Source organism: Balaenoptera acutorostrata, chromosome 13 (genome assembly GCF_949987535.1).
Source record: "Balaenoptera acutorostrata chromosome 13, mBalAcu1.1, whole genome shotgun sequence".
Taxonomy (NCBI): domain Eukaryota; kingdom Metazoa; phylum Chordata; class Mammalia; order Artiodactyla; family Balaenopteridae; genus Balaenoptera; species Balaenoptera acutorostrata.
In genome coordinates this window covers 86,326,917-86,353,325 of record NC_080076.1, presented here as the reverse complement: position 1 = coordinate 86,353,325, position 26,409 = coordinate 86,326,917, and the positions used below count along the sequence as shown (strand labels likewise).

General features: G+C 42.5%; 1 protein-coding gene, 1 non-coding gene and 1 pseudogene across 3 annotated transcripts; all 3 read right to left on the bottom strand.

The window, feature by feature from the left end:
• Window positions 1-2,274: 2,274 nt before the first annotated feature.
• Window positions 2,275-14,525, bottom strand: DENR (density regulated re-initiation and release factor). Of its 2 annotated transcripts, none has more exons than XM_007189591.3 (8): window positions 14,372-14,525; window positions 13,462-13,575; window positions 9,588-9,607; window positions 8,831-8,915; window positions 6,479-6,562; window positions 3,716-3,832; window positions 2,684-2,823; window positions 2,275-2,575 (listed from the first exon to the last, which is right to left on the bottom strand). In XM_007189591.3, the coding sequence occupies exons 2-8, from the start codon at window positions 13,565-13,567 to the stop codon at window positions 2,531-2,533; spliced, it is 597 nt and encodes a 198-aa protein (XP_007189653.1). In that variant the 5' UTR covers window positions 13,568-13,575; window positions 14,372-14,525; the 3' UTR covers window positions 2,275-2,530. The 2 variants fall into 2 exon arrangements, with proteins under 2 accessions (XP_007189653.1, XP_007189654.1); XM_007189592.2 differs by having other exon boundaries at window positions 14,309-14,462.
• LOC114238770 (small nucleolar RNA SNORA70) lies at window positions 4,807-4,941 on the bottom strand. The gene has a single exon (XR_003624056.1). It is a non-coding gene; the product is annotated as a small nucleolar RNA SNORA70 (small nucleolar RNA).
• Window positions 14,526-24,405: 9,880 nt separating the features above from the next.
• On the bottom strand, window positions 24,406-25,166 carry LOC103011487 (ATP synthase F(0) complex subunit C2, mitochondrial-like; annotated as a pseudogene).
• Window positions 25,167-26,409: the final 1,243 nt, after the last annotated feature.

Genomic DNA, 26,409 nt, shown 5'->3' with positions numbered 1-26,409 from the left:
CCCTGGTGGCGCAGTGGTTAATAATCCACCTGCCAGTGCAGGGGACACGGGTTTGAGCCCTGGTCTGGGATGATCCCACTTGCTGTGGAGCAACTAAGCCCATGTGCCACAACTACTGAGCCTGCGCTCTAGAGCCCACGAGCCACAACTACTGAGCCCACATGCCACAACTACTGAAGCCCGTGCGCCTAGAGCCCATGCTCTGCAACAAGAAGCCACCGCAATGAGAAGCCGCAGCGGAGAGTAGCCCCCGCTCGCCACAACTAAAGAAAGCAGGGGCGCAGCAACAAAGACAAAGACCCAACACAGCCAAAAATAAAAAATTTTAAAAAAACCCAAAAAACTAAAAGGTAGAATTCGTTTTTAAAAAATTGTAACTTACCAATCTTTAAGAGCGAGAAAGCTACCATGGATTACACCTTAAGTGACAGCTGATTTACTGGGGCTTCTATTTAATAACTAAAAAGGAATTTAAAATCACATGTTGCCAGCATCTATTTTTTTAAATGAATAAAATACTACATATCAAAACTTTGTCATGTTGAAATAATAATATTTGGGGTATACTGTGTTAAATAAAATCTATTGTTAAAATTTTTAAAAAAACTTTATTTGTATTTGAAGTTGCCAGCTTAATCTTTGCAAATCTCTTACATAAGGCTGTTTAAAGGTTAGTATTCTTTTTGCTAAAAATACTAGATTGTAAAAGCATTTACATAATATAAACATACACAGAATGTATGAATTAAACTCAATCCTTGAATATATATATGTATATATATTATATATTTTTTGGCCACATCACGCAGCTTGTGGGATCTTAGTTCCCCGACAAGGGATTGAACCCAGACCACGGCAATGAAAGTGCCAAACCCTAACCACTGGACCACCAAGGAACACCCCCTGAACTACACATTTTAATCAGAGATTAAACTCTTGCATTTTAAATTTAAGGTCAAAGAAAAAGATTCACACATATTATACACAAGGACGATTTTAATCCTGCATTTTCCTGCAGTACCATCCACTGCTGGCTATATAGGGACTGAAACTGCATTTGCCAAGAACTGTGAACATTAAGAATCTTCACATGAAGTCACACGTGTTGATACAAGCACAAAGACATCTTCCAGCACCAACAGAATACACACATAACCACGTACCAATTGGTTTTGATGGATAAATTTGCTTCGTCAGATAATTTTATTTAGCTAAATTCACAGTTAATGCAGAATTTCATTTTCTTAATTTACATCTTTATTATACATTCTAAGATTTCAATTATTTAAAAACCCACTATTTAAGATTGCAATTTGCATGGCAATAAACAATGGGTTCTAACTTTCTTATAGGTGTCTATAGCAATTTAAAATACCATGAGTCTTCTTTTTAGTTTGTAGCACCTGACGTAAGACCTTTATAAAAACAGATTTTAAATTCATTTAATGTACTCATTAAGATTCACTGTCACTGTTTCTCTTGTAAGAAAAACACATTTTAACTGCTATTTCCCAGACTATATTGAGCAATGGTGTATATTATTTTCAAATGGTTAGAATTTTACATAAATTTATAGCCAGAAAAAGAACTCAGCCTCTCTGGAGGCCTATCCACTCAAAACAATGATGAAAATAACGTATGAAATGGATTTGGGTGTCTGACCTCCTACTTAACATTATCAAACACCTTTCCAAGTATTCTTAGAAAATATCTTAAAATATATGCAAATATTCTACCATATGACAAACCATCATTTCTTTAACCATTTCCCAATTGTTCATCTTTATCATTTGCAATTTTTTTATATTATGAGTAGCACTTTGATGAACACCTTCATCCATAGTTTTAAGCAAAACATTATATCTTTAGGATAATGTCAAGAAGTGGGTCAAACAGTGCAGATGGTTTTAAGGCTTTTAATATACTTTACCAAATAATCTCCAGAACAGCTTGATAAACTATTACCAACAATATGTTAATAGGCCCACAAAGTGAACTTGGTTGGTGACAATGAAGCAAATTCAACCACAGATCCATGAGATGCTCAAGCATCTCAAAACTATCACACCAAAGAAGCAAGGAGACAGTTATTACTGGTGATGAAGCCAAATTCAAATTCTTCAAAGTATCACTCAGCTTAACAACCAAAAAAAAAAAAAAAAAAATCATGATTTGATAAAATCATGATTATTCAAAAATAATCAACAGAAAAGCTTTCCACAGAAAGTCTAATTTTTCCAAAAATAAAAAGTTAAAAAGAAAGAGAAAAGTCAGTACCAAATGACCAAAATTTTTTATTTGACTAAATTCTATTTCATGCATAAGCATGACAGTCTCTCCTGTTTATCAGACTTTGGCAACAAAAAAAAAAAAACAAGCAGCCTTGTACAGAACAGTGAAAATGCCAAGGGTGAGGGTAGGCTACAGTTTTACTGTAGGATAAATATATATATATTTTTTAAAAGGCCTCTCTCCCTTTGGCCATATCAACAATCAGTTCAGATCTTTAAATACAGACAAATTTTCAAAATCACTTCTTCACTTCTCCAAGATCTTCAATGCTATCATCATCCACCTGTAAAATAAAAATAATCACATTTCATGAGCTGTGGTTATCAACTAACACAGAAGCAACTTGCTTTAATAACTTATTTCTATAGATGCACATGTTCCAAATACTCACTTCTGGCCATTTTTCCTGAATGACATCAATTATGTCATCTGTAAAGTCTCCCTGAATGATGATTTCATCCTCCCCTGTTACTGAGGCACCACAGGAGAATTTCTGAGCAAAAAACCTTTGTGCTTCTTTAAGATCGATTTCTGTTATTTTAAAAAAGAAATAGCAAGACTATAATTGGAATCATATGTCAAAGATATTTTTCCATCTTGAAATTTAATCTGCATTTTAAATTCGTAAAACAGATTGCGTTAATGGATTTCATGTTCCTTTCAGAACAATAATTACAAACTACCCAAAGGCAGTCATCTTAACAATTCAACTTATATTTTTAAGGTCAAATAAAGCCTCAGTACATAAAAATAAGATCACCCACACTATTCCTAACTCATATAGTAAGACCAAAATAAATCCAGGGACACATTAATTCCAACATTACATATACACTTCCAAGTATATGAAGTTCTTTTGGTTATCCCTTTTTACAAAAGAAAAATATACAGCAGAGAAACAAGCCTAATATTTATGATGTGGTCTAGTGACTGTTTTTCACTCCATGTTGTCAAATGAAGGAACCTAATCACCCTGGTTTCACTATTCATTCAAGTCTTCCAGGAAATGAAAGGGCTCTGAAGCAGGACATTCTGCCACTAACCACCTTCCCTCACCCTCTACTGTCATCCCAGAAGGGATAGGTCATTTTGCAACCACTGGGCTACCGAGACTGCAGGGAACAAAGAGCAGTGCTGGTAGACTTCACAGGGAAACCTATCCAGCCCTCCTCATTCTACATAAAACGTGCCCAAACAAAAATTCTGGAAAGGAAAAAGTTAAACCAGTCCCCTGTGCAAAAGATTTTTAAGTTGCTTCAAAATTTGATTTTGAACCTATAGTTAGAAATGCAAAATCTCATTTTGTATCTTCTTAGCAAAAAACAGAACTGTAAAATTTTCATGATACTAGATTAAAAAGAGAAGAGAATGAAATGAATGAATGTCGTTCACACATTTTAAACATACTTAAGCTTGGACTCACCAAAAGTTGCAAGGCCACACACTCTTGTTACATATTTCTTCTTTGCTCTGGGAATTTTGGCTATCGTAACCTTTTGTGGTACAGTCTTCTTTTTTTGTTTTATTTGACCCCTTCCACCTTTATTTATTAAGAAAGAGCTCAGGATTAGTTGTTCTGTTCTTATCATAAATAGAGAATACTGTCTCTAAATTTATTAACTTTCAAAAGTTATGAAATACTAATTTCTAAAGTTTCTTTTTCTAATACAAAATTAATAAACACATGCATGAGTATTCATTCAATCCACAGTTATTAAGTAGTATGTGCCACGCACCGCCCTAAGGGCTGAGGACACAAAGACGAACAGAACAAGAACAGAGTCGCTGCCCTCCAGGGACTCTCAGTCTAGTGCAGGGAGGCAAAAAGTTAAATAAGTACAGCAACCTGATATATACTGTAATAGGATCCACGAATATGGCACTACCACAAGCTTTGCAGAGAATGGCTAACTCGGCTTCCAGAGGACAGGACAAGTTTCCTACAGGAAGTGGCATCTAAGTGCTTGCAGAATAAGAAATGGTCCATTCGAAGGGAGAAGGGCTGGGGAGATATAAAAAGTATATTCCAGGAAAGGGAAACAAGTACAGAGACAAGAAAGGGCATTATATTTGAGAACTACACTTGTCTTTTTGTGTGTGTGTGTGACAGGAAAGTAGGATCTACTGGTGAGCGTAAGGAAGGGACAATGGCACTCAGGAGCGCAGGGCCCGCCATCTGTCCAGGGGCCACGATTAGGGATCTATTTGACCCCACAGTCATCTGGGATGGGCCGGTTTTCTGCCACTATGTTTTCAAATTCATCCATATTAAACTTAGTAAATCCCCAATTCTTGGAGATGTGGATCTTCTGGCAGCCAGTGAACTTGAACTTGGCCCTGCAGAGGGCCTCAATCACATACTCCTTGTTCTGCAACTTGGTGCGGATGGACATCACTTGGCCAATGTGACCGAAGTGGACCCTGGCCACTGTGCCCTGGGGCTTTCCAAAGGCACTGTGCATATCTACCCGGAGCCTAGACTGGGGACAGCATGCGTGAATGTCCACTGGAAAGGGCTGTCTCCAAGATCCCTTAGGGCAACCCATACAGCCAACAGGCTGCATACACTACCAAGGAGGCTACTGCTTGCAACCACTGCACACCCGGCCCCAACGGGGAAAAGAGCACAGTCGGCTTAACTGGCTGCAAATACACTTGTGTTGATGAAGGAAGCGTATGGATATGTAAGGAAGCCAGAAAAGCAAAGATTATATACCAGTAATTTAAGGAACAGCACAAGCTCTGTCATCTTATATTGCAAAGAAGAGAAGCCAGTGAACAACTGACTATGCAGGAGTGAAATTACTGATTCACGTTTTGTCAAGATCACCATGCAGTGTGGAGGGCGGGTCTGTGCAGAGCGACGGTAGAGAGGCCACTGCTGGGGCTCCTACATTAGTTCAGGCAGAACTTAATCAAAATCTGAACGAAGCAGTGGCGACAGTAATGGCCACTGGCACAGGATAAACAGAGGAAGGAGAAATGACAGAATTTAGAACTGATTAAGAGGGTCAAAAAGAAAGAATCTAAGACGGGTCTCAGGTTTCTGGCTCAGATGACTGGATAAACTGTGCTGTTAATAACCAAAAATGGAGAAAACAAAAGATGCAGATTTGGGACTTAGTAAGTTTACTTTGGAAGTGCTGTGTTTGAAGTACCTGTGAGACCACATGCGCATTTCTAGTCTAGAGACGTGGGCGAGGACTAGAGATATAAATTTGGGTACTGTAAGTGTAGCGTGGTGGCAGAAGTTAAGGATGTGGAGGAATCATCCAGGGAGGATATGCAGAATGAGGAGGTAAGTGGGCCGAGGACAGAATCCTGGGAAACACCAATTTTTAAGGGACACAAGGGAGAAGAGAAGTCTGCACAGAAGACTGAGGAGGAGTGAAAGGAGAATGAGGGAGGAAGCACAACACTTCAAGGGAGGGCTCAGATGCTCTTACCACTTAGCAATCACCTAGCCGTCGTGACCCTTGTTAGAGGAGTTTCAGTGGCATGAAAGTCAGGTTAGGATGGACTGAGGAGCAAAGACTCAATGACCAAACTGAAAGGGGGATAGTTAAGTCTAGTCTTATTAAGGAAGTCTGGCTAAGAAGGAAAGGGGGAGGAGAATAGAGCAAAGAAAGATATGAGCTCTTGGGGGAATTTTTTTTTAATGCAAAGCCCTAAAAAATATTTATAAGCTAATTTCAGTCACGGGGAGAATTAATTCAGGAAGAAGAAACAGGCGGGGACACGATCCAGGGCACAAGGAATTCATTTTAGAAGGAGGAGAGGTAAACAGGTATGCCTAACAGCTGTAAAAAGAAAAATTCAACTGAGCTGACAGAAGTAATGAGAGAACAAAATCTTTTTTAAGTGTCCTCACTCTAATTAAATAGAATACACAGGTATTTTAATAAGGTAACAAAGTTTTTAAGTCATAAACAAGCTAGCTGGATGCTTTTTATGTATATATATGGCAAATAAAGCATATTTTCTTAGATCCAATTTACTGATAAAGCCCAATTCATACGAAATCCAGTCATCCTGAGAACATGATCCTGTATCCCTCTGTATGGTGTACACACAGAATTACTGTAACAGGTAGATGTTATTCACTTTGGGAATGCTTTCATTTCTTATTTCTTCAAGCAGAGGGAGGGTATGTTTGTGTAAATCAAATTATGGATTCAGGTCTCACCTCTCTTTTGTTTTTTCTTCTCTTCCTCTTCCCCTGCTGTTCCTTGACCCTCACTAATTCCAGCTTCTTGTTTGGGTGAATTTTCTAGATGTAAAAACAAAATCCAAAAGCATTAACATCACTTCATTACGTTAAAAAAATTACCCTTGAGGAACCTCAAACACATATAAGGTATTTTACCAACAAATGAGTATAACATTTATAAAGTAAGCGATTATATTGCTAGATTCCTATCAAGCCTAACTCTGAAGTCATTATGATAAGTATATGGTGATAGAAGACAAAACAAAGTCTTTGATATGTGAGAATCACCATTTTTTAAGCCACATTAAAGGAGCATAGAACACTCAAGACTCCACAGGAATATTTAGCATCTAAGCATACTAGTTAGTTCTGTTAACAGGAAGTCTGGTCCTGAATATGAAGGTATGTCCTAGGCAAGTCACGTTCAGGGCCCACCATGTAGACCGTGACATCAGATGTGAGGGTTCTTATCCAATCACGGACAGCGACTGTGCTGTCTCAGGGGCTGTGTCTCATGGAAACTATCAGAAAATCAAAGCAGCAAATAGTGGGATAACACTGGGTATACGTGACAGGACTGTTTCCAGCCCAGGATTTCCCTTCTCCCTGCTACTGCCTTCATTTTTAACAATCTTGTAAGAGAGGCCGTCAATTTTAGCTAATTGAGGAAATCTGTTGCTCTGCAGTTTCCTTACCTCTGGCAACAGCAACTCCATTCTTCTAGTTGCTTCGGTCAAAAATTTAGCTGCCCCTTTTCCTCACATCCCACATTCAACACATCAGGAGACCCTGTCAGCTCTACCTTGAAAAGGTATCCAGAATCTGACCACTTTTCACATCTCCACTGCTACTATTCTAGTCGTCGTCATCTTGACCAGATTAGTGCAGGAGCCGCCTATTTGGTCTCCCTGCTTTGCTGCCTAAGCCTCTCTTCAGTCTATTCTTAACACAGCAGCCAGAGAACTGCTGAAACAGAAGTCAGACCGTATCACTCTTCTGCTCAAACCGCTCCAATAGCTCATCTCACTCAGAGTGAAAGCTGAGACCTGGCATTTAAGCCATGGTCCTTCACTACTTCTCCGACTTCATCTCCCTTCCTTCTCCCTCTCCAGAAACAAAGGCCTCCTTCCTGTTTTTTAAACATGCTGTAAGCGCTGAGTGTTTGCCTCAGGGCCTTTGCACTGGCTGCACCATCTGCTTGGAACGTTGTTCTCCCAGATAGCAAAAGGACTCTCTCCCTAACTATTTTAGGTCTTTGTTCAAATGCCATCTTTTCAGCAAAACCTTTCAGGGCTACTACCTAAAATTTCAAATTCCCTCCCCAACAATTCTTATCTCTCCATTCCCTGCTTATCCTAATTTAATGTACTTATTTCATTTGTCTTGTTTTACTTATTTTGTCTCTCCCTCTAGAATATAATTTCCAAAGAGTAGGTCTTTTGTTTACTGCTTTATTCTCAGCATCCAATAAGAATGTATAGCATATAGTATGCTTACAAGAAGCAATTTGTTGGACTTCGCTGGTGGCAGTGGTTAAGAATCCGCCTGCTAATGCAGGGGACACAGGTTCGAGCCCTGGTCCAGGAAGATCCCACATGCCGCAGAGCAGCTAAGCCCGTGTACCACAACTACTGAACCTGCACTCCAGAGCCCGCGAGCCACAACTACTGAGCCTGTATGCCACAACTACTGAAGCCCGCGCGCCTAGAGCCCGTGCTCCGCAACAAGAGAAGCCACCGCAATGAGAAGCCCATGAGCCGCAACGAAGAGCAGCCCTGCTCACTACAACCAGAGAAAGCCTGTGCGCAGCAACAAAGATCCAACACAGCCAAAAATAAAAATAAATTTTAAAAAAAATTTGTTAAATGAATGAAAGAAAATATATGCCCCTAAATCATTTACTCTTCTTTATATAAGAAAGTTAATACTTTGACCTATCCTGTCTCAGAGATAAGACACATGAAGCAGTCTGTGATTTTTTTTTTTTAATTTACTTTTGGTTGTGCTGGGTCTTAGTTGGGGCCGGTGGGCTCCTTAGTTGTGACTGGTGGGCTCCTTGGTTGTGGCATGCATGTGAGATCTAGTTCCCTGACCAGAGATCAAACCCGAGTCTCCTGCATTGGGAGGCGAATTCTTAACCACTGCACCACCAGAGAAGTCCCACAGTCCATGATTTTATGTAAGGAATTTTAACCCAAGAACTTAAAACAGTTTTAAAGTTAATCGACATAGATAGATATAATTCTGTAATATCCTACTAAACAAATGCACGCTGCATTTGTTTCAGCTATATAGGCTTTGATGAAAGAGGAAAAAAAATGTTCATACCTACAGTAAGTTTTGCAAACTCATTTGGAAAATTCTTCTCTAACCATTGTCTACATTTAGCAACATCAGGCATATATTCACAGTACTGGAGGGGGAAAAAGAAACTGAGTCACAACAGTACATTTTTAATCATTTTAATTAAAAATCATTCCCTGTGCTTGCTATATATAGAATCATAAAACCAACTACTCCCACCTGACATTTTATCCACAGGAAATCTGTATTCAACCAAGAAATGTCCAATAAGAAATTAAAAATTAAGACACCTCCTCACTGTAGCAATTTATTTCCTCTCCAACAAACAGAAAGGCCATTAGAAAAAGGAGGAAACAGACAAAAACGAGCAGGTGTTTTTCTTGCTTTGGGCACCTAGGTGTCTCATTTTCATGACCTGCCCTTAGAGCCTGACTTAGAAGCTTATCAACAGAAAGTCTTACACATAATTTATGCTTTCTCTTCTCTGTTTGGATGTTAAATTTTGGCTTTAAGGTTACTCTTGTTTTATTAGCTGACTATTCATGAGTTCGATGCAAAAATCAAAACTATGTATAGCCAAGTGCAAAAGATGCACACATATAACTCAAAGTCTAAAGAAAAATTTGTAGGACCATAAAATTATTCTAAACCAAAGTTCTCTATAAAAGGTTGAAACTCTGCCATCAAATAATAGAAAATGAAAAGTAAGAAGTTCCCAAGCTAGCTCTAAAATCAATGACCTCAAATGCAGAAGTTAAAAAAGAATTTTAGAAGGACTTACCTCTGTTGGTAATGAGCAGACTGGGGATGGAGAGGAAAAAAAAAGATTTGAAAATGTAAATAAATAAATAAATAAGTACACACACACACACACACAGACACACACACACACACGGCTCATAACAAATTTTATTTTTAATCTGACAAAATGCTTCATTTGTTTTTTCCTATAACTTTTCTGTACCACTTTTCAAATACTACCCCGTCATGCACTTTTTTTTTTTTTTTTGAGGTAAATGGCCCATGATTAATAGAGATATTATCTTAATTTTTTTTTTTGGATCTAAAGAACAATGTCTCCTTCAGTTGGTAGAACATCAAACTATACTATCTGGCATGTCTTAAGGTTTTACCACAACAACCTCAATGGGTCTGAAACTAAGCTAGGATGGGAACAATTCCCCATACAACAAAGGTTGAATGGAGCTGGTTATTTCTTTTGATAACTTCACCAAAACAGCCGCTACTTTTTATTCATACTAACACATTTACAGACTTCAGTAGCACTTTTGCTACCATTGCTTTGCAATACACTTTTCCTTTTCTTTTTTCATATTATGCTACATAAGACCAAGACACTGTGAATTTCCTTCCTTAGAAGGAAGGTTGGTTCAATCCTGTCACTGTATAGCCTGCAAAAGCTAAAGGACTAGAAAAACTCAAAGGGTTTCCCAATTTTAACTATAACTCTATTATTGGGTCAACTGCTTATTTTATTTTTATTTTTAAGGTGAGGAATGGAATAGTTCAGTGTGACAACACCTTGAGATTTGTGAGGGAGAGGAGGGGTGGTACACCATTAATAATAACAGCACTTACCATATATTGGGCACATGCCAGGCACTTTGCTATGCTTTATATTATTATGTTCAATCGTCACAAACTTATAAGGGAAGAACTACCATATGTGTATTATGAATGAGAAAAATGAGACTTAGAACAAGTAACTCATTTGTATCCGGTTAGAACAGGATTTGAACCCTGGTCTGTTTCTGAAGGTCATGCTCTTAACCACTAAATTAGACCACACAACACATAAAAGCAGTGCACCTGTGTGCCAGCCCATCATCACTCTTTTACAGATGAAGCCGAAGAAGGTTAAATAGCTTATCCAAGGCCGAAGGTGGCACAGGGCAGAAAACTAGAATCTACCATCTCTATTTCAGTTTAGAGTTCTTTCTACTAAAGCTCTCCTGGTTAACCAGAAGCTCTCTAATCCTCACAGTTCAAGTTCAAATACTAGTAGGTACAGATATTCAGGCACACTTTCAGGATATAATTATAGGTTAAATACCATTACAGCAAATACTAAAACCATAACACTTAGTACACCATTTCAAATAATATTTGGTTCAGCAAAATTCTAATACAATGAAAAAAGTTGGACAAATATTCCAAATTCCACATTATTTGCTTTTACAGTCTATTTCCCTCCACAAATGATTTACTATTTGTAAACTGTAGCTTTTCAAGGAAAAGACCGAGCAGTCACCAGCTTCACATCACTGACAGTGGAACAACCTGACATTATGCATCTGCTGACATGATGAGATATGATGAACAAAGCCACATCATCCATGAGACCTTCTGCTATGGTCTGAATGTTTGTGTCCCCTCAAAATTCACACGTTGAAATCCTAATGCCCAATGTGATGGTATTAGGAGATGGAGGCTTTGGGAGTAATATTTCATTTATTCTTCTCAACAGCCCTCTGAAGTAGGCTGTTATCCATTTTATGGATGAGGGAACTGACCAAGGTCACCAATGAGTAAATGGCTAAGCCAGGATTCAAACTCAGACTGAATTCAGATTCTGAAGTCTCAATCCTGCAGACATATATCTCCCCAGAAATGACCCCATCCTACTTACCCTTGTTTCTCACTATACTTCAATCAGCATTCTGCTCCAATCAGCCCCTTCTTTTCCCTCTATCCCCATCTTTTCCCTCGATCTTTAATATGAAGATACCATATTAAACCATGCCCCCATATTTTTCTTATGAATTCATCCACCTTTCCTTGCAAACTCTGCCCATTACCTAAGGCTTCTCACTTCCTCACTTTGCTTTCCCAGCTTCCCTCTGAACAAAGATCCCTCCCTTTCCTGAAACCCTAATTCATAGCTATGGTCAGTACAACTGAATTTAGCATTTAATATTCCCTAAGTGCTTCTCCTACAACTAGACCTTAAACTCTTTGAGGAAAAGGTGATCCTGTCTCCAACCTAGTGCCTGGAATATCAATACAAACTAGGGAGGGAAATAAAAATAAACTTTTCTCAAAAAGGTTAGGCACCTCTGGTCAACACAAAGTATCACTGGGGTGGACTGCATACTTAGTGCAGTTGTTCAAAGCCATCTTAGGAGTGACCTAAGCACTTGAACAGGATGGCTTTCATATCCTGTATTTCATTAATTCTAATTTTTTTTCATTTTTATAGGGATGCATTCCATAATTATGGCATGTCAATCTAACAATTTTTTCTTTCTCAGTGGAACCTAAAATAATGGTGCACCTTATAACATATGGAGTCTTAGATTCGGTGAATTAGGGTACAAAGAACAATAGCTCCTAACTATATCTGACAAACAAGGAGGAATAAACTAAACTAGTATACTTTCCTAATAACAGTAATAATAGCACTTATTGTATTATGTTCTTATGTTAGTTGCTGAACCAGCTTTATAGGAATCATCTGACTTCAGATGTAATCATCATTTTCATTTTACAGACCTTAAGAAACAGACCTCTAACCCTTAGTGAAATCAGGTAACTTGCCCAAGGTCACACAGCTAAAATTAAGCAGGAGCAGCTGGTAATGCCCAAGGTAAGGATGCAAACCCTGGCCCATGACCCCAAAGGCAAACAATATAACCAAATAAGACGAACATCATAACAAGTCTCCATCAACCCTACAAAAAGTTCCCCTGCCTACTCTCTGGGATATTTTACACTCATTTTATTTTATCATCAAAGATAGTCAATAAATGATGAGTTGATACAGTTTTTTAACTCAGTGACATCACCTCTCCTGTAAGTACTGAAGTACTTAAATTCCAGAAGAAATCCCTATCACACTCACAAAATGTAAGGTCCCCGAGCAAGACCTTTCCTGACTTATTCATTATTCAGTCCCCAGCATCTAAAACTCTGCTAGGCACATAGTAAGTGGCCAAAAATATTCACTAAAAAAAATGTTTACTTGCCCTTTTACTTTACTGTCTTACGTCTTCAGATTTTTCTAAACCTTTCCAAGATGCTAGTAAAATTAGAGTATTTCCAATTCACAAATATTTCTGGATTGAAAATGAGGAAAAACACTCAAAGGGAAAAAAATCTTGATTTACATTTTATTAATCAAACCAAGAACACTTTCCCAAGACTGTCCTACTACCCATCACTCCAACCTCATGATCTTCCACTCATTATTGACACCATTCCTATACTACACACTATACTAATAAAAAGATGCTTATTTCTCCACAGACAAGCTTTTTCTTGCACAGCTATTCACTTCATCCGGGATGCCTTTCCCCACTCCCTCAACCAATCCTTCTCATCCCTTAAGATTCAATATCTTCCAAGAAGCTCACCTTTAATAGCCAGACTAGCAAGTAACATTAGGCTGGAATAATCTATTTACACATCTCTGTTCCAACTGGACTGTAAACTTCTCCAGGCCAAGTAACAAGACGCAAGTCACACAGGTTGGGAAAGGTCTGTTAATCCATGCCTCCTCTTCCCCAACTCCCAATTAAAGATTCACCAAATGACAAAGATGAAAAAACTACTAGGACCAAACCAATGTGAAACCATTTATCACAATGCATAAAAATACAGTGAGTAAAAGCCATTTTCTGCCTTCCAACACTTGCCTCCGCAGTAAAGGACTCGAAGCGGGTAATCGGCATCTAACTTGGTATTGCTCCTCGGGTCTCCTTTGCAGTCATGCCCACCGGATTCAGAAATGTCAGCAGCCATTTCAAAACCTGCAATCAAGGAAAATAACACATCTTCACTATTTTAGACCAAGACGCCCAGAGAAGCTGTGTTCAGGTGTAGTCTGGCCTCCTCCTACTAGAAATCCCCCCACCCCGAATCTGTTTCAATTCTTTGCTGAATGAGAGATACAAGCTGCATTAGGATTCATAAAATATGAGTAATTCTGGGCACACCATTTTCCAGGTCTGCAGGGAAGCAAGTGACAACAGTGAGACTCACAGCAAATGGCCCACGACAACTAGGGGGAGGAGGGCACTAGTGGAAGAGGACGCAATGGGGAAAAAGATGGGGAGGGTGAACTCGGTAGGGACAGGGCAAAAGGTCTGGGGGATGATCCGGAAAGGATGCAACAAACTGCAACAACAGGGAAAGGCCACAAAGCAGCTGAAGAGGCTGGAAACGCCTACGAAGAAGGGGTGGGTCGCCGGAGGTGCCCAGAGGGCAGGGTGTGGGGTGGGCTAGAGGCCAAGGGAGGGACGCGTTAAGAGTCACGGAAGGGAAAGGGAGTGGGAGGGGGCGGGGAGGCCAGAGTCTGAGGATAGAAAATGCGGGCAAAAGAACCAAGAAGGGGCAGAATGTAAGAGCACTGAGGCGACGACAAGGGCGGCCAGGTGTGAGGGCACGACCTGAGGCGAAGGGGCAACCCCGGGGACACCAGAACGGCCCATGTGGGCGGGGGTGTGGAGACGCCCGGCCCGGCCCCCTTCCGCCGGGGAGCACCTCAGCTTCCCCCACGCTCTCTACGAGCTTCTTGGAAGCGGGAGAGGCACGAGGGGTCGTTACCCAGGCGGTCGCACAGCCTCCGCCGCCTCCGCGCCCGCCACTACCGCCAGCTGAAACGACACATGCGACTCCTCTTCCCCGGCCAGAGCCGCCCGAAAGTCCGTCTGCCAGCCGCGGTCCCGCGAGACAATAAACCTTATCGCGAGATTCAGTCTCCGCTGGGCGGCTGTCGCGAGAAGCTCGAAGGCGGGGGCGGAGAGGAATTGGGGAGCATGCGCGTTTCGCTCAGGGGCGGAGCCAAGCAGTCTAGAGGCTGACAGCCAGTAGGCGGTGCTCGTTACCTATGGGAGAGGAGGGGTGGTCCGTGGTCGGCGCCCGGAAGGGGACGCTGTTTAGAGAGTGGAGACATGCATCTAAATCAGCAATGACTCATTATTTTGAGTCGGAGAACGTGGCCCCCGGGGTCTGGGGTGCATCCTGGAGACCTGACTGACCTCCAGCCTGTTGGATAAATCTTTCCTTCCCCGGGGAGATTGCAGCTGGAAAAGGCGTTTGGTTTCATTTCAACACAGTACCCTACATTGGCGGAATTCTTTTTAAAAAGACAGTATTAACGCAATTTACATTTTTCTCATTGCCCCACAGTCTCACCACCCTAACAACTGTTTTCACAGCTTCCTAGTGTTTATCGATCTTTATATGTGCTGTGAATTGGAATTAATCTCTCCCATGTGAGTGTTGACTAAAAAACTGCACAACCTAAAAGTTGAGATTTATGTTTTATTCGACAGGAATTTTTAGGACTTCAAGCCCGGGAGGCATCATCTCAAGTAACCCTGAGAGAATTGCTGCAAGGAGGAAAGGGGGCAAGCCAGCATATATAGGAGTTCTACAACCAAGGGCAGGTAGTCTGAACATCAAAAGATTATTGTTAATTAAAGACAACCAGATATGTCTAGTTAAGGAATTTGGAGCTTTTCTCTGTGTGGGAAGATGCAAGAGTCTGGGCTCACTGAAATCATTCCTTTGATATGCACCTCAGCTATCTGGGGCCAGTATCCTGTGTTTTCACATCCTGAGTTTCCTCAGGGCTCACCGTAGGGAGTGGCTGCAGTCTGATGGCTGCTAGACAGCAGGTAGGCAGGTGTTCTTTTGCTTCCTGAGTTCCCTCAGGGTTCACCAGCTCACCGTCTGGTGGTGGCTGCAATCGCTGATGACTGTGAAATCCTTTGTTTAAATATTCTATTTATCAGAGACTTCAGAGAAGAGGCCACAGTCTCCAGTGCAGATTATGCCGGATGGCTTCGTGTGCAGTTTTGAGCACAAAATTTAAGGGTGGTAGTGGTGGTGGCAGAGAAGTTTGCAAAGGAAGGAGGGGAATGAGGCAGATATGAGTGGAGGATAAAGCAAAATAGAAAAGAACAACCTCCACCATCTACAAAGCTCTTTTTGGTCACCATTTCCCTAACTCTCATAGCTCTGCAAGTGTTGTAGTGTTATTCCCATTTCACAAATGGGACTCAGGCTGAGGATGGATATGAAGGGTTTTTCCCAAAATGAAACAACTAAATGGAAGCAAAGCTAAGACACACCATGTGTGAAAACCTGATGATAAATGGAATATTTCCTGTCACATTGGTAGAGAAAGGCTGTCACAGTCATCAGCGATTGCAGCCACCACCAGACGGTGAGCTGGTGAACCCTGAGGGAACTCAGGAAGCAAAAGAACACCTGCCTACCTGCTGTCTAGCAGCCATCAGACTGCAGCCACTCCCTGCGGTGAGCCCTGAGGAAACTCAGGATGTGAAAACACAGGATACTGGCCCCAGATAGCTGAGGTGCATATCAAAGGAATGATTTCAGTGAGCCCAGACTCTTGCATCTTCCCATACAGAGAAAAGCGCTAAATTCCTTAACTAGACATATCTGGTTTTCTTTAATTAACAATAATCTTTTGATGTTCAGACTACCTGCCCTTTGTTACAAAACTTCTGTATAACCTGCCTCCCCCCTTTACCTTCTCGGAGCAGCTTCTCAGAGCTCTCTGAAACGCTGTCTCCCGGGCTGCAGTCCTCATTTTGCCCCAAATAAAACTTAGCTCGCAACTCTCACGTTGTGCATTTTTTTAAGTCAGTATCTTTCTTAAATAAAAGAGGGGGTTCCCCCCCTCACAAAAGAGAGTCAATTCTAAATGACATTCGTGAAAGAAGATCTTGTTCCAGAGCCTATTTGATTCCAGTAATAATATCTTCCATTTGCTGATACTCACCTCCCACTATGTGCCAAGAACCTGCTCATTTGGAGATAGAGTCCAGGTGGATTCATTTCACAAAACTTTCTTGGGTTCTTACCATGTGCCACGCACTGTGCTAGGCACTGGGGAACAGTGAACAAGAGACAAAACCCCCAATCTCACTGAATTTAACAGTCTTAGTTACAAAATCCCTACAAAGTAAGGATTGTCTCTAATTCCCAGGTGGGTGGTAAAATGGAAGCTCAAAGATGGGATGAATTAAGTTCACCTATTCTTAAGATCACACAGCTAATAGCATGTTATTGATCTTAAGACACACATTTTTCACATTTTCACATCTTTCATATTGTCACTGAGTACAAGCTCGCCCCGCTCGCCACACGACAGGCCAATAAATCGGAGACGAGGTGTTGAGGCAGGGAATACGACTTTATTCCGAAAGCTGGCAGACTAAGAAGACAGCAGACTACTGTCTCAAAATAACCATCTTATTGGGGTTTGGAGGCCAGTTTATTTTACAGAACAGAGAGTGGGGAGGAGATGAGGAAGTAAAGTGAAAAGGCCGTAAGATTTGCGAATGTCCCCTGGAATGGCCAGCCTGAGGGAGGGGATGTGTTAATTTCTTCTTTCTTGCAGCCATCCACAGGTGGACAGGGGCCGGATGTTTCCCTGAACAAAGGCACTTTGGTTTAACAGTCATGCAAAGGGGCAGGGTTCCCTGAGGCAGGCCATTGTGTATAGATAGTATCCTTTTAGTGAACAAAAGCAGCAGAAAGCAAAGGTTAAAGTAAAAGAAACAGGTCCAACTTGTAGTCAGATTTGGCTCTTCCCTGTTACAATATCAAGATGCTTTGCAATGGATGGAGTCTTAGCACTGTGGCATAGTTTATTTGGCAGCATTTTTCTCTCTTAGTGATGCATAAAATAATGCTGCATCTTACAACCAACGGCATCTTAGATGTGATGAAATATGGATAAGTGGCCAGTCCTGTGTAGTAGACCCAATGTTCTCAGTTCTTTCCCTCACCCTTTTCCTGCTCTGCTTTGTAGGGAAGGGGGTGCTGATCCCTATGACTGAATGCCCAGGCTTTCCTGTTCCTGAGCTTCCATCTAGGTTAAGCTAATGGGAAACAGCAGTGAGACCTCCCCACCCCCTTAAGCAGCCTCTCTGGCAGTAGGTAGCTGGTTCTCCCCCTGCATTGTTTAGGGATCCCAGCCCCTGGGCTCCTGTAACATAGTGCCCTCCCTGGATCTAGTCTCTAGCCTACCAGTGGTGATCGATGGCTTCTTGCTACTGCTAATCTACGAGTTGCCTCACCACCTCTGTTTAGCTTTTCAACAGTTCCATTCCCCGTGTTACCAATCCCCTGAATGAAATTCTCCTCTGCTTTAAATACTTAGATGGGGTGCTGTTTTCTCGGTGGACTCTGCCTGACATTGCTGGCATTCAAACCCAGAGCTACACTTCCTAGCGCACACGTCACAACCTGTCAGCAATCAGGTACTAAAAGGAGGAACAACCCATTAAATAAAGACACATAACAGTGGTTTCTCATCAGGAAGCCACAGACCCCGAGAGGCAGTGGAATTATTGCGAAGAATACAGGAATCCAGTTGAGGACCAAGGACTGTTGGGAAGTTGACTAAATAGCTTTCAGGCTTAAGTATTACTATTTTTCTAGAGTAAGTTACAGTTTTGTTCCAATGAAAGTCCAAAAGTTGAATCTGATTGGGTTGTTTCCAATCGTGTCCATTCCTAAATCAATCACCATAACTAGACAAGCCCTGAGTTAAAAGTGTCCATTTTTGGAGCTGGGTTTGGAGAGTGGAGACAGGGTACATCCCAAAGGAAATTTGAGGAACTATAAATAGAAGAGGGAATGATGCTGAAGTATCAAAACCAACAGATGTTTACTCCAGCCATCCTCATACATGTGCTAAAAATTATTTTAAAATCTAGTGCCCTAGGGACTTACCTGGTGGCGCAGTGGTTAAGAATCCGCCTGCCAATGCAGGGGACATGGGTTCGAGCCCTGGTCCGGGAAGATCCCACATGCCGCGGAGCAACTAAGCCAGTGTGCCACAACTACTGAGCCTATGCTCGAGAGCCTGCACGCCACAACTACTGAAGCCCGCGCACTTAGAGCCTGTACTCTGCGACAAGAGAAGCCACCGCAATGAGAAGCCCGCGCACTGCAACAGAGAGTAGCCCCCACTCGCCGTAACTAGAGAAAGCTTGCGCACAGCAACAAAGACCCAACGACGCCAAAAAAAAACTAGTGCCCTTAACACATCAAGTGGGTGTATAGGTGAGGCAGACTTCCTTACTAACAGAATCCTGTGTTGCTGGAGATAGCAGTGTGTCCAGCTAAAGATACTTGATTTCCCAGCCTCGCATGCAGTGAAGGAGGCTATGTGATGCGGTTCTGGTCAATGAGATGTAGGTGGATGCTGAGATAGGGCATGCTTTCTCTTGGGAAACATTGTGAAAGATTTTTAAATGGACAAAAAAGAATATTGGGTGTCCTATTTATCATTCTGTTTAGTGTTATCTTTCATTGTCTTTGAGCTATTTTACAATTTTGTAAGTTGTAGAAAACTGATAGTAATGCAGTTTGCTCTTGTCCATAGAGATGCAAATGACTTTTGTCTGGTGGAGCTCTAATTGATTATTTCTCTGTTGACTAGTTTTCCATCTACTTGTAAATTCATTTCAGCATTTCTTTTTTTCTTTTTTAAAAAATTTATTTATTTATGGCTGCGTTGGGTCTTCGTTGCGATGTGCAGGCTTCTCATTGTGGTGGCTTCCCTTGTTGTGGAGCACAGGCTCTAGGCTCGCCGTCTCTAGAGCACAGGCTCAGTAGTTGCGGTGCACGGTCTTAGTTACTCCACGGCATGTGGGATCTTCCCAGACCAGGACTTGAACCCGTGTCCCCTGCATTGGCAGGTGGATTCTTAACCACTGCGCCACAAGGGAAGTCCTGTTAATGTGTTTTGTTTTGTTATTTTTGGCTGCGTTGGGTCTGCATTGCTGCGCGGGGGCTTTCTCCAGTTGTGGAGAGGCGGGGCTACTCTTTGTTGCGGTGCGTGGCTTCTTACTGCGGTGGCTTCTCTTGTTGCAGAGCACGGGCTCTAGGCACGCAGGCTTCAGTAGTTGTGGCTTGTGGGCTCTAGAGTGCAGGCTCAGTAGTTGGGGCACACGGGCTTGGTTGCTCCACGACATGTGGAATCTTCCCAGACCAGGGCTTGAACTCGCGTCCTCTGCATTGGCAGGTGGATTCTTTTTTTAAATTTATTTATTTATTTATTTATTTATTTATTTATGGCTGTGTTGGGTCTTCGTTTCTGTGCGAGGGCTTTCTCTAGTTGCGGCGAGCGGGGGCCACTCTTCATCGCGGCGCGCGGGCCTCTCACTATCGCGGCCTCTCTTGTTGCGGAGCACAGGCTCCAGACGCGCAGGCTCAGTAATTGTGGCTCACGGGCCCAGCCGCTCCGCGGCATGTGGGATCTTCCCAGACCAGGGCTCGAACCCGTGTCCCCTGCATTGGCAGGCAGATTCTCAACCACTGTGCCACCAGGGAAGCCCCGGCAGGTGGATTCTTAACCACTGCACCACCAGGCAAGTCCCCATTTCAACATTTCTGATTGCTTATGTATGTGGATATGATTGCCTATGTATGTATGTTTTTTAAAATTCTCCTTTGAATTGGTTTTCACATCTACTAATTCCCTTATTAATTAAGAAGTGAAATAAAACCTTTAATACATGTTTAGTTATAATTGGATTAGTCATGCTTTTTTATTTCCACGCCACGCAGCTTACAGGATCTTAGCTCCCCAACCAGGGATTGTACCCAGGCCCCCAATGAAAGTGCAAGTCCTGACCCCTGGACTGCCAGGGAATTCCCTATTTAAAAAAAAAAAAAAAAATCACTTAACACTTCTCAAATAAAAAGGCAAGGCCTCATTTAAAAACAAAAGAAAACAAAACAAAAAAACCCTTGACTTTTCTGTCTTCTTTCCAACTGAAACATGAACATAAGCCATCTTGCAACCGTGAGGACGGATTACAACCATCTTGCAAGCCTGAGAATGCAGGTGCGTATGCTAAGGATCTTGGACTGGAAACATAAATAGCCTGTGTTCTGGATAGCATTGCTGACTCACCATATCAGCTCCTGACTATCCTCCTTCCAGAGCTTCCTATTGTGAAAGACAAACACAACCCATCCCTACCCCCGCCCCCCACCCCCAGACTGTTTAAACTAATACACTAGGGTTTTCTATTATACCAATACTACAGAATGCATTCCTAAATGATACTATCAGGAAGCCAGGTATTTCTGAGACTGGCCTGGGACCTGGGACCCTTTGCTGCAGTGCTGCAATGCTTGTACCTGGACAAACCTCTCCTCCAGCAACAAAATACAAAGAAACTATAAGGGAGGGACTTCCCTGGTGGTGCAGTGGTTAAGGATCGGCCTGCCAATGCAGTGGACACGGGTTTGAGCCCTGGTCCGGGAAGATCCCACATGCTGCGGAGCAACTAAGCCTCTGCACCACAACTACTGAGCCTGCGTTCTAGAGCCCACCAGCCACAACTACTGAGCCCGCGTGACACAACTACTGAAGCCCACGCTCCTAGAGCCTGTGCTCTGCAACAAGAGAAGCCACCGCAATGAGAACCCTGCGCACCACAATGAAGAGTGGCCCGTGCTTGCCGCAACTAGAGAAAGTAGGCACACAGCAACTTAGACCCAATGCAGCCAAATAAATAAATAATAAAAATTTTTAAATAAATAAAATGAGCTCTCTAAAAAAATGTGCTCATTAAAAAAAAAAAGAAGAAACTCTAAGGGACTAAAAAATAACTGCAGGTATGCACAGTTGGGGCAGATTCTGGACAAAAGTTACAAAAAGACCAAAAAAAAATCCCAACTGCCACTTCTGAAGAGCTGGGAGCAGAAACAGGGTGTCCAGGAGCAAAAGCAGGGTACTGCACATGCCCCCTGCCCTCAGCACCACCTAAGGGGTGGGCAGAAAACCTCAGCCACCCCTCCAGCCAGACCCCTGGACACACCCCTACCCTCACCCCATATAAGGAACCCGCTTACCTCCCACTCCGGGAGTGAGCAAGCAAGGGAAACTGTTAATTGTTCTCGCTTCCCCTGCTGCAGGAGCCCCAGTAAAGCCTTGCCTGAATTTCCTGTGTGGCCTCTGATCAATTTCTATTGACTGGGGAAGGCCAAGAACCCTGGTGGGTATCATTTCCTTTAACACAAGAGGGGAACCCATGGTCCAGCAAAGCATGTGTGAAGGAAGGGGACAAAGGTTGAGACCTGGCTAAGAGACAATGGGGAAGTGACGTGAGACCTGTCATTCAGATGAAGCATGGAGGAAGGAGCATTTTGTCACTCATTTTCTGAGAATGATTTCGGATGCACGCAGCAGTAAGCGGCAGCTTGCATCAAGCAACAGCGAACAGTAGCTAGAAGCAAGATCTTAGTTCCTGGACCCGGGGTCCTAACCACTAGACCACAGGGGCCAGCGGCTAGGACCTGGATCCCTAGTTCTTGCCTGTCTTGTCAAGAATGAATTCAGGCAAGGAGGCAGAAGGTAAAGAGAAAAGAAGTTTATTGGAAAAGCAAAGTACACACGGAAAGACGTACACACGGAAAGACAGACGCACGGGCGAACTCAGAGAGAGACGCGCTTTGGGGAAGTTTAAATCCTTTATAAAGGGGCAGTTTTACGGGTCTTTTGTCTTCCTTCTCGCCAGTCATCTTGTTTTGTCCCCACTGGCTAAATTGTCTCAGGAAATGCAAACAGGAGTCTAGTTGTAAGTATCCGGCCTGAAGCCCACTTTTTTCTGCCTCATGAAAAGTTAAGCGGGAGGCCAGTTGTAAATGTCTAACCTGGGGCCCATCTATCTCCTGCCTCAAGAAGACTTCTGTCAAAGAGAATGAAAGCGTTATCCCTGGGCTCCCTGAATGAGAAGTGACTTCTTACCACACGTGATGCTTTGTCATAACATCATCTATTTTCTCAGGAAATCATGGGTTTTATTTTTCCACTCTTGGGGCTGGCTTGGCCCTTAGCCAGACATTTTCTTTCATCTGGTTCTTTCTGGGCATTTTCAAGATGGTCACTTGGGGCAGAGTGGATATTTGTTGACTGTCTTTCTAGCATCTCCTCCCTGTAAAAGGTCCATCTTGGCTTGGAAGTGTTCATCTCCTCCCCACACTCGACCCATGTGGTCCGATCGAACCGTCACAACACCCCCATTCAGAGGTGGAGCCTGTGACCCAGGTCTAAGGCAATCAGCACATGGTGTCCTGCTGGTAACAGCGATTAATTGATTCAAGGGTAGATCAATCAGAGTGAATCCCAGCACACTTTTGAAGGAGCTTCTAGAAAAGAGGCTCTCTCTTTCCCACTGGACTTGAGTCTCAGAGGATTCACACTAGAGCTGCTGGCAGCGATCTTGTCACCATGTGGGGTTTTTTGTTTGTTTGTTTACTTATTTATTTATTTGGCTGCGTCGGGTCTTAGTTCCCTGATCATGGATCGAACCCAGGCCCCCTGCGTTGGGAGCACAGCATCTTAATCACTGGACCACCAGAGAAGTCCCACCCCGCTGTGGTTTGAGAATAAAGTCAATATGGAGAGCAGATTTGAGAGACAGAGAATCCAGCCACACCTGAGGTCAGCCTTAACCCTCAACTTTTCTGGATAAAAGTCAACACATTCCCATTTTTGCTCAGGCCAGTTTGAACTGGAATGTCATTTTCAAATTAGTTCTGATGGACACATAGGGTTAGGGCTAGTGCAGCCCTTACAGGGGTTTGTTAAGACCTGTTCTACCCAATGTTTCCTAACATTTTCCCCCCACTGTGATATACCCAATGGATTTTATGCCCTTGCAGAGCACAATCTCATAAACAAATCTACATTTTGATGACACCTCCAAATGACTGCAAGGATGTAAATCATTATAATAATTTGTGATTTTCGCAACTAATTACAATACACACATAAGGTAGGTGGCCATGGACTATGGCAGGTTAAATGGGTTGTTGTTTGATTCCTTTCTTTCCCCCTCAAGAAGGCATTTTGGAGTTCTTAGAACAAGGCCCAGTCCAAAGAGAAACATAGGGCTAACCTTCAATCTGTCTCATCTGCTTAAGTAAATAAAATTTTAAACTCTAATACTTCCATATTAGCAATAAATTACCAGACACATGCCATACATGAAACTGAATTCAGGGAATTCCCTGGTAGTCCAGTGGTTAGGACTCCTCACTTTCACTGCAGGGGGCACGGGTTCAATCTCTGGTTGGGGAACTAAGATCCCACAAGTTGTGTGGTGTGGCCAAAAAAAGTAAATAAGTAAGAAATAAAAACTGATTTCAACATACCAGTGGATTGAGACACACATGGATGAGAACTGACAAGTGAATTGGGCTCAGTTTATTCCCAAGCTACATGAACTATCTTCAAAACTAATACAATTTTCATCTGTTAGCTCTGGTCTAAATTGAAAACATTTATTCTTTTCTGAAAAGAGAGTTTGTATTTGTTACCTTTCTCTCTTGAAGGACAGATAGCCTTTGAGAATTATTTTCTCAAGGGCAAGATGGTACCTTTCGCTTGGATCTTTGATGTTTAAACTGGTTTAGAAAAAAACATATTTTTAAATTAATACAGTATTTATTTGTCTTTTCTCTGTCAAACCCTGAGCCAACCAATTTCCCTAGGCTGCCTGGGGAGGTACAGGAAAAGGAACATACAGGGCAGAGAAACACAGGAGAAAGAACTATAGGAAGTGGAGACAGCTCCTTCACATGGTAAAGAGGATGAGAAAGGCCACCATCAGGCAAAAGGTCCCCATCGCCTCCGAGAGGGCAAAGGCCAGAATGGTGTAGGAGAAGAGCCGTTGCTTCAGAGAAGAGTTCCTGGCATAACCAATGGTGAGGCTCCCGAACAGTCCTGATTCCAGCCCCAGAGCCAGCCACCTCCCGTGGCCGCCTCAGGGCCAGTGAACTTGGCTGCTGAGTTGATGTCCCTTGAAATGGCACTGAAATGTATATGTATAACTGAATCAGGGACTTCCCTGGCGGTCCAGTGGTTAAGACTCTGCGCTTCCACTGCAGGGGGCGCGGGTTCAATCCCTGGTCGGGGAACTGAGATCCCACGTGCCGTGCTGCGCGGCCAAAAAACAAAATAAATAAAAGAGTAAACGGGGATTCTTGTACCATCTTTGCAAAAAAAAAAGAATAACGGAATCACTTTGCCGTACACCTGAAACTAACACAACATTGTTAATCAACTATGCTCCAACATAAAATAAAAAGTTTAAAAAAAAAGCTGGGGGGCACTGGTTTGGAAGCTGCTGCTAAGAGTAAGCGAAGTCAGGGGACATGGGGCTGCCAAGCTGCTGAGGGTCTCATCTGTCAGCGTCTCTGTTCATTTCAGCGCCACTGCAGACAGCGATGGGCTCAGCAGCTTAGAGGTTCTCCTGACCTAGAAGGAGGTGGAGACAAACGTGCAAATGTACATTTTCAGGGGATGAAGAGCTGTGGCAGGAGAGCTGCTCCCAGGGCAGAGAGACAGAGAGCTAGAGAAAAAAAAAAATTTTTTTATTGAAAAAATTTTAAGAATCCAGGATTGGATTCCAGTTTCAGGAATAGCTGGATTCTAGAGATAAAATAACATACTCAAGAATCTACCTCTCTCAGGGGCTTCCCTGGTGGCGCAGTGGTTAAGAATCCGCCTGCCAATGCAAGGGACACAGGTTCGAGCCCTGGCCCGGGAAGATCCCACATGCCGCGGAGCAACTAAGCCCATGTGCACAACTACTGAGCCTGCACTCTAGAGCCCGCGAGCCACAACTACTGAGCCCACGTGCCACAACTACTGAAGCCTGTGCGCCTAAAGCCCGTGCTCGGCAACAAGAGAAGCCACGACAATGAGAAGCCCGCGCCCCGCAACGAAGAGTAGCCCCTGCTCGACACAACTAGAGGAAGCCCACGCACAGCAACGAAGACCCAACGCAGGCAAAAATAAATAAATAAATAAATAAATAAATTTATTTAAAAAAAAAAAGAATCTACCTTTCTCAAAGGATGGGGAGCCTGGGATTAGCAGATGCAAACTAGTATATATAGGATGGATAAACAACAAGGTCCTACTCTACAGCACAGGGAACAATACTCAATACCCTGTGATAAACCAGAATGGAAAAGAATATGAAAAAGAATATATGTATGTATAACTGAGTCACTTTGCTGTACAGCAGAAATTAACACGACATTGTAAATCAACTATACGTCAATACAATTTTTTTTTAAACAACTACTTCTCTCAGAAAATTATAAAGCAAAAGTGAAAAGTGCTTATGCTTGATACTTCTGGGTACAGGTAGGGGAGTTACTTTGTACTATTCTCGTAGCTTTTCTGTAAGTTTGAAATTATTTCAAATTTAAAAGTTTTTTAGGGGACTTCCCTGGCAGTCCAGTGATTAGGAGTCTGCACTTCCAATTCAGGGGTCACAAGTTCGAACCCTGGTCGGGAAACTATGACCCCACATGCTGTACGGCGAGGCCAAAAATTAAAAAAAAAAAGAAAACGTTTTTAAAAAAGAAACTGTCTCTTTTCATGCTTTGTCTCCTCCCCTATGCTGTTGTCATACTCTCCAAATACTTCCCCAAATTTACTACTAGTTTCGCAATCCCAGAAGAAAGATTATCTTTTCCAGTGGTTCTAGCAAACAACTCAGGTTGGTATCTGCCATAGATCAAATGTTTGTGTCCCCCCCAAAACTGTACGTTGAAATCCTAACTCC

Coding starts and splice junctions, on each gene's coding strand:
- DENR (XM_007189591.3), bottom strand. CDS start 13,567: ATGGCTGCTGACATTTCTGAATCCGGTGGGCATGACTGCAAAGGAGAC. Junction 9,608..13,461: donor TCGAGTCCTTTACTGCGGAG/GCAAGTGTTGGA, acceptor CTCCATCCCCAG/TCTGCTCATTACCAACAGAG. Junction 2,576..2,683: donor TTCAGGAAAAATGGCCAGAA/GTGAGTATTTGG, acceptor TTTATTTTACAG/GTGGATGATGATAGCATTGA.